At 30.7% G+C, this 8,956-nt stretch overlaps 1 protein-coding gene across 1 annotated transcript; it reads right to left on the bottom strand.

Annotated features, from left to right (window-relative positions):
- Positions 1-1,972: 1,972 nt before the first annotated feature.
- LOC106777082 (chaperone protein dnaJ 11, chloroplastic) lies at positions 1,973-2,776 on the bottom strand. The gene has a single exon (XM_014664600.2). The coding sequence runs from the start codon at positions 2,678-2,680 to the stop codon at positions 2,198-2,200; it is 483 nt and encodes a 160-aa protein (XP_014520086.1). The 5' UTR covers positions 2,681-2,776; the 3' UTR covers positions 1,973-2,197.
- Positions 2,777-8,956: the final 6,180 nt, after the last annotated feature.

The raw sequence follows: 8,956 nt of genomic DNA, 5'->3' as shown, positions 1-8,956 counted from the left end.
GAATAATAAAAGAATTAAAATTGTAATTTACATAGTAATTATTATTTTAAAATTTAATTTTAATTTATTTTTAAAATAATAGTTTCTATTAAACTAAACCCAAACATGTTATTATCTCATTGAAAATGATTAAAATAATATAGTTTATTCTATTATTCAAATGTAAAAAATAATAATTATTTACTTCATTGTGATAGATGGTCGCATTCAGAATCATGACTACTAAAATTATAAATCATACTTGGGTATTGGGAATTTAAGATTGTTCCCACCTAAGCTTAGATAGAAACTTAGATGGAAGGCACTTGTCTTTAGCTTAACTGATATTTCTCTCTAATGTCTAAATCATGTCTTCTCTCTCCTTTTTTTTTTCTGTGATTTTTCTTCATTTATAATGTTTCTTCTTTCCCTCGTCTCGTGCCAATATGATAGTTATATTTTTATGAGTGAACCAACACATTAACTATTGGATACAAACAAAGTCCCACATCGAATAAAACAAGACATAGATATTAGTTTATATCACATAAAATACCTCCATTGGTAAGAGGCCTTTTGGAGTAGTATAAAAAATAAATCTGCGAGGACTTAACTCAAAATCGACAATATCTTATTAATGTGAATCCATGATTTAAGTTGCTGAGACGAATACTTGATTTGATACAACATTACTATATAAACAATATTTCTGAATCTTGTAAATGATATAAATTTTCAATAGTTATAACTCTTTATCCAAAGAAATTCTCATCTAGAAACTCGAACATTCTAATTTGAAGTCATCACACTTCAAAAACCTTATAATTTTAAATTTTAAATACTTAAAGTCATTGTCATGATTTGTGATTCAGAATTTAGTTATAGACATGTTTCCAATGTTAGTTTCGACCTTCCATTCATCCTATTTGTAAAATTTAAGATGGCAAATTTTAACATTTTAAACAGAAGAATTATGTTTTAACGAGAACTAGACAATCTCTTATTATCCTTGTTTTTTCTGATTGTGAAAGTTATTTATCAATTATCAATAATGTATAATGTGTTACAAAAGAGAAAAATTAAAAATAACCCGTGACAGTAATGCTAACCCCAGGGGTCTGGGCACATGCAGTGACAATAATGTATTAGCTGATTAAGAAAAGTGAAAACAGACAAAGTTTAAATAAAAAACCTTCCAGAACAGTTGGTTGAATATAGTATCATTAAATATCATAAACGTTAATGCCACTTATGCAATGCTTTTGTGGCGGATATGGTTGTCCATGAACACCATCAAATTTTAAATCAACCGAACACATGCTTTGATGTTAACTTGGAAACATTATTGAACAGAAACAATAAACAAAACCTTGGTTCACAATTTCAATGGAAACACGAACTCTACCATTCTTGGGTTGTCCACTCATGGGCGTTGCAAGTTGCGAGTTTGGTTTGGATGATTCAAAAAGGGAAATGAAAAAAGTATATTGACGGGAATTTAAATTAAATAAATAAAAATCAACGAATAATTAATCAACGGACTGTGGAATCGCACTAACGGCACGGTAACCCTCTTCTTCTAGAAACCTAGAGCTTCTAGCATTTAGTTATGTGAACAACTCCTGAACACGCCAAATGCTGTTGACTTTTTATTTTAATACAAAAAATAGAAACAACCAAAGAATCCGAATTTGTAGGATGCACTATACCAAGCCAGCAATCAAGCAAATTTGTTTTCGGAAAGTGCCAATTAACATTGTTTGTGATTTAGGTTAACTCGCCCTAACCCATCAACATCACAGATCTCGATCACCGCAAAATGGAAATACAAAAGAATAACTTTCTATACTCAATCATGTTACCATGTTATTGCTTTTCTCAATTTCCGGAACAGATTGTGATTAATTAATTATAAACCTTAGATATTGTCAATTAATTAAAAATAAACCTGTACTCATAAAAGAAGCTAACGAACTTATTGGGCACTGGAGTATAAGTTATAACCATTTGAATTCTCTTTTCGTTTTTTTTTTTTGTCATTTGATGAAAATTTATATTACAAATGGCATGTAGTACAGAGTACTAGTGCCGTCTATTCTACCCTATGTAGATATTATATACTAACTACGAATTAGTGATTAATAATTTATATGCAAGGAAAGGCGCTTCAATAACCGCGTCTTCTCACTTTCCCTCGGCGAGTCGACTCAGTGACTCATTACCAGCACTGATCCGTTTCCCAGTTCCGGCGCGTGTAGCCAGAAAACACCGCCGCAGTCGACAGCGGCCGTTGTCGCCGGAATAGGCTCCGGTCGTAGTTGGCGCGTTTGTCAGGATCCGAGAGAGTGGAGTACGCGGCGTGGATCTTCATGAATTCGTCCGCCGAGGAAGTTTTCCGGTCGATCGCCGCCACGTCCGGGTGGCAGATTCTGGCCAACCGGCGGTACGCGGCCTTGATTTCCTGGGCGGAGGCACCGGCGGGGATGCCGAGGATATCGTAGTGAGAAGAGCATGAGGAGTTGAGATACGAAGGGCGTGGTTTCTCCGTCCAGGAAGATCGAGCTTCCTCGGTTGCAGTGGCGGTAGCGGTGGCGAAGGCGACTATTGGGCGGGATCTGGCCTTACAGGACGGCGAGGTCACGGCTTTACCGCAGAAGTTAACGGCGGGAAGAGACGGTTGAAAGGCCACAGAAGAAATCATATTTGGTAGTGTTGAAGTCGCGAAGATCTGTTAAGCTGTGGTTGGAAGAGGTTTTGATTTGGGAATTGGGATTGGAATATGGGAAGGGAATGGGTTAGGGTTGTTAATATATAAGAGGAAGGGTAGAGAGAGAGTGTGTGTGGAGCCCACAGTGAATAAAATAAAGTCGTGGTTTGGGAGTGTTTGGATTTGGAAACACGGAAATGGAACTTATCCGGTGGGCGTTAGCTGCTGACTCAAGACATATCTGGCTTGGGTTTCGCTTATCTAAATTCTGCTTCGGGTTCCACCACCACTTATTCTCGGTTAAACATCGCTCTCCTATTTATTTATGCATTTTTTTCAATTTTCCAAATTTCACGCTATTTTTCCCTCACACTTTCCATTTAATATTTTCCTTCTATTAGTTTTTTATGTTAATTTTTTTTTATTTTTATCTCCCGTATAATTTTCTGTTATTTTTGTTTCCACTTTATTCAGTAAACGCGCTGTTATTAATTATTAATATATATTTACAAGAAAAATAAATCAATTAATACATATAAATATTCATTTCTTAAAACTTGATATTAAATAAAAGAAATTAAAATTTTACTATATACTTATTAAATCATTTTTCTATCTAATAAATGAAAGAATAATAAAAATAAAAATTTCATTTTGTAATAACAGTATGGATTCTTAGGATAGATCGATTTGTGTAATTTCATGGTTACTATTAATGTTCAAATCATTATATAAAAGTGATGACATTTTTTTATCAGGTAATTTTGTTTTTTAATAAAATATGTGATAACTTTTTGGCAAGAACATCAAATCGTTACAAGTAATACAATGGATAAGTAAAGTATCGTTCTCTCAAGGGACTTGTGTAACATCTGAAAATTCTTCCTTTTATAATTCAATTAAACATTAAAATACACAAAACAATACAAGAAACACGTTACAGTAACATCCTTGATAAAATACGTTCTATGTTCAAGCATTCACATAAGCTTATCTTGATTTAATTCCTTAAAGCAAGTTCTAAAATTATCTATTAAATTATTAATTCCTTAATTAATTCAACGGATAATTTTGCATTAAAATCATATGTTTAGAATGACCAAAAGTACAGAAGTTATTCCTAGCATCATTCCTTTTAGTTTCTTTTCTTACGTTTCTGGTGCTAAAAATACTTTCCAGTATAAAAGAACCTTTAAAAAGAATTATACTTTATAATCTAAAGCAAGTCAAGAAAAGAACAAGAACAAAGACATATATTGTACAGGAAATTTACATTAATGTATCGTCATACAACCAATTCCAATGAACAGAAAAACTAGCCTCTCCTAGACATATAAAACGTACTCTTTACAGCAATTCCTTGCAGAAAGTGAAGTCTTGATGTCTTGAAGGGTCTCCTAACGATCTTCTCCAGTTCTCTAGAGCGTTTTTCTATTTTTTCATGTCCTGAGATGCCCTCTGCCTGTCTCTCACGTCTCTTTAAGAATCAGTTAGTTTTCATTAACTTTCACCATTCGCTCAGCGCACAGAGGCAGATTCGCTGCGCGAATTTCATTTTCTGGTTGCTCTTCAACGGTTGTCATTCGCTTAGCGCATATAGTCTGGTGCGCTTTGCGAATTTTAAATTTGTATTCTGGAGCAATTCGCTAAGCGCACATTATTTGGTGCGCTATGCGAATATTAAATTTTTGTCCTCTTTTCTGAAATAATTCGCTCAGCGCACAGTATGGTGCGAATTTTGTTTTCCTGACTCTTCTAATTTGCTTGCGCTCTGCGAGTATTGGCTGACAGCTTCCCATTTATACATCTTTTCCTGAACAATAATTTATTTAACAATCTACTTCCTATTACAATTTTTCACTGAGTAAAAACATAAATAATTACAAGATTGAGATAATTTATAAATGTAAAAACAACTGTTTTTCACACTTATCAACATGTTTTTTGTAACTATTTTGGTTGAAAATTTTAATTAAATAATTTTATCCTTTAATAAACAAAATCATTAGGTATTATTTTGAGATAAATATATAAGTAATTTCCAAAAGGTCACTCATCCCTAAATTACTTATATTTAATCATAAAGTTTTTTATGGATTAAACTATCCAAAAGCAAATACATTTATTGATATGAATAACTAAATCAATTCATTTTAAGTTATCCTTCAACCATATAGTTTCATATCTATACAGTCTCATCCCGGTATTTGTTCGATTCTTCCTTGTGTCCCTCCCAACTTGCCAGGAGCCGTTCTTTGTTTGTGTCTCTAGCATTTCGTGCCTCTTGCAGCGACGATTATTTCCGCCCTCGTCAGTGTCCAGGTGTCATAAAAATAAAAAATATATTATAAATATAATGTATGTAAAACGAACATCTAATTCCACGATGAATTTTGAAATTAAACATTAGGGGAGCACATAAAGTATTGACACCTTCCTTTTTACCTTAGATTCATATATCCATCTTTTGTCAAATGTATTATGTATACCGTTCACACAAAAATTGACTTCATGATGTATTATTTTATTTTATTTTCAAAATTTATCGCAACGCCGACATCGCTGTGTCCTGTGCTCTACGAGGTTGTATTATCAGATAATAATTAATTACACAGCATATTAGATTTAAATTTCAGTCTAATCAAATATTAGATATATAATTCGATTGAGTGAAGATTATGTGAAATTATTGTGAATTTTAGTATTGGTGTTGGATTAGTTCTTGTAAATAATAAAAGAAAATGAAATTGTAAGCAGCCTCGGAGCTAAAGGCTAATAAATGAGACAGCAAGGACCCACCAGTTATCTTTGTTTCACAAATGAAAGATGAGTAGCATGATCATGATTTTGATGTGTATGAGTATGCATGTGTCTATGTTCATCTTAGCGACAAAACCAAGTATATATCTTATGGTACCACCAATGTTACAAGTTGCACCACATGCGTGACCCCACATTCAAATTGCAATGGAACTAAAATTATCTTATATTTACTTCTAATCTTTTCATACAATTGAATGTGACTCATCTCATTAATTAGTATTATATGTTGACTAAGTACTTTTCAATTAACATTTAACTCAATCTTCGTATCTTTTAATTAAAATATGTATCATTGTGAGGCAGCTTATAGCATGAATTTAGCATATATAGAGAGAATTTTTAATGGTGAAAGTTATGAGAGATTTTGAAGCGAAATGTGAACACTGATTTGCAGTCTTTTCATAAGATTCTTCGCAAAAATGAAAATGAGGGAAAGAAAGTCACATCAACCAAAACAAAATTACCTATATGACTTTATATGTGATGGATTTTGGTTTGGAAAGAAGTTTTAAAGAAGAAGATGAATGAACTTTAAAAGTTGCGAACTGAAAGTTCAGAATTGGTTCATCAATTATCTTCTATGATAATTGAACCAAAATCGATTCTTTGCTCTGATTCACATAATTCACGTACAATCAATTCCGTTCACGTATAATTTGCAAATAATCAATTTAAAAAAATTTAAAAATAAAAACAAATAAATATGATTTCATATGTATTGAACCACCTTGACATAATCTCAAATTAAGGTTTATTGATATTTAAGTTGGAAACCTTACCTATCCACATATTTTTGAACTATACAAAATAACTTCTTTAAACTTCTCCCAATATCATAGACTTTTAATATTTAATATTTTTTAATATAACAAATTTTAAATAATAAAATCCTTAATATATTTGAGATAAGTATAGAGGAGAATACAAATGATTAAGATTAAGATTTTAGGAATGTTATAATGTAGAGTCCCTACAACTTAATATTAAGATTATGATTAGTCGGATATTGTTCGAAAGAATATATTTTATAGGAGATCTGTAGGATATGGTGTAAACGGCATATTTAGAGAGTGAATCAGCAAATAAGAAGGTATAATATTAGATAAATTAATGGTGCAGTCACGATCACAAGAGCATATACTTATTTATTTATTTCATTTCCTAATCACTCTCCAGCAATCAGTGGCAACTCTGCTTCGTCTCCCTAAACTGGACAAAACATTATGGTAAAAGAGTCATTCCACGTCTAAGTGCTGTTTTTATTATTATTATTATTATTATTATTATTGTTAATTCACTATTTTACGATTTGTTACTGATGCAACCAAATCTCAACATCAGTCACATACATCCATGGACAACCAAACAGCCCTTATGAGTCACTCTGCATAATAATTTAGATGAACTAAAAGAGATAACATTGAGATGTAGTACATATGTCTGATAGAGAAAGATAAAAACATAAAATATTTTTCTCTGCATAATTTCATCTTCCATTTTCTGTTGCCCGCGGGTAGACTTTTCTGTTAAACGAAAGGTCACCTTAATATTACCGACCGACCAAAATCTTTGTTGTTTCTTACTCACAAGTTGCGTATTCTTCTTCTTCTTCTCTCTTTATCACGATGAATTGCGTATTCTTCTCGAAAGTTTATTCTTGCTGTAAAAAGTCAATGGAAAAATAATTTCTAGAAACGAGGAAGCAATAATGCAACTTCTATTTTTTCGTACATTAAAAAACTCATTAAGATAGTCTAACAATTATTTAATTAGCCAGACTAGACAATACATATCTTGTTATAGTGTCAAAGTAATTAATAATAAATGAAATGACACAATACTGTGTGAAAATATGATGACAGGGAATACATACATTAAAGTAAGAGGCTGTGAAGTCAATATTTTGGATTAATTAAGTGTAATTGTGTGTGAATACAAATGCAGGAACTATATATGCCTGATATTTCTTTTATGGAAGAAAAGTGCAATATTACTTCCTCGTTAGTCATTTTGATTACATATTTGAAGTTAATTTTGATATAAAAATAATTAAAATACTAATTTAAACTTCACTCAATTTAATGAATTTATATTTATTTATATATTATAAATTAATTTTGTATTTAGTTAATAACGTGTTAGCATAAAACTTCCAAATAAAATGTTATAGAAACTTGCACAAAGCTAACATGTGGTGAAAGAGTAATATGCATAGTAGCTCCCAATATTTTACACAAAGGTGACTCTTCATGTCAAGGATGATTTTATCATTTTATTTAGATAAAATGTTTCGATCTCAGGTTTATTTATTGTTACATCGATAATGTTAATCATAAGATATTGTTCGTTTTAAAAATTAGAGTTTCATCACAGTTTCTTCAAAAGATAAAAAACAAGAATGAGTATTTAAACTTCATTTGATCGCAATTTCTAAATGATATATGATTATTGAGTATACGGAACAAACACTCCAGTCGAGGACAATGAGAGTTTTCACCCCACATATAATGTCAATGTTTCGATTCCAATATTGTTGAGGCATCATTAGGATCAATCATCGCATTCCCAAAGTATTATCAACTTCCGAGACTAAAGTTTTATCATAGTTTTGTTCTTAAAAGAACGTAAGTTACTTAGGTAGTAACATAAACAAAATTCACAAATGTGGCATCAAACCTAAACGGTAATATAAGCCCACAAACGTAATGTTCGAGTTACCTAAACAATAATAAAAGTTAAACCTGAAAATGCGACACTAGAGTTACTTAATTCAACTAATTACTTATTGTTTAAATAATAATAGAATAATTAATAATAATAAAATGATACCTCATCATAAATAATAATCATAATACCAAAATGTCAAAATTAATTATAATATATAGATATTACTCGAATAGACATAAGATTGAACTATTAAAAAATGAAAATACTTAATGAATCTTATTAAATCATGTACTTTAATCTATTTAATGGATCAAATAAAAACCAATCCTAACTAGAATTTGAGTTAAAAAAATATAGTTGAACCTATTAGGTGATTAAATAATCCTTCATATATAAGTATTAACCCATCGACTTGTTATATTATAAAGTTTTTAGTGTGTGTAAAAATGATAAGTTATTCATTGTAATTAGTTTATTTTGTAAATTTAATTCCTATAATACTAATAGTAAATTTATATTAAAACAAAACTTAAAACATAATTTTAATATATTTTTGGTTATTTAATTAAATTTATCAATTGAAATTAGCTTTATATAATAATAATAATAAACTTAAACTCTTTTTTTTTTACATTTTTGGCAAGCCAGTTCAAAGATCCATTTTTGACAAAGTAGACTGAACTCTCATGTTTTATCACTCTCACTGTGTCCAGCAAAAAACTTCCCAATATTTTTTTTGATAGGAACGGTACGTATGATAACGAATCTCACAACACAATA

Source organism: Vigna radiata, chromosome 11 (genome assembly GCF_000741045.1).
Source record: "Vigna radiata var. radiata cultivar VC1973A chromosome 11, Vradiata_ver6, whole genome shotgun sequence".
Classification (NCBI taxonomy): Eukaryota; Viridiplantae; Streptophyta; class Magnoliopsida; order Fabales; family Fabaceae; genus Vigna; species Vigna radiata.
This window is presented reverse-complemented; position numbering and strand designations above follow the sequence as displayed.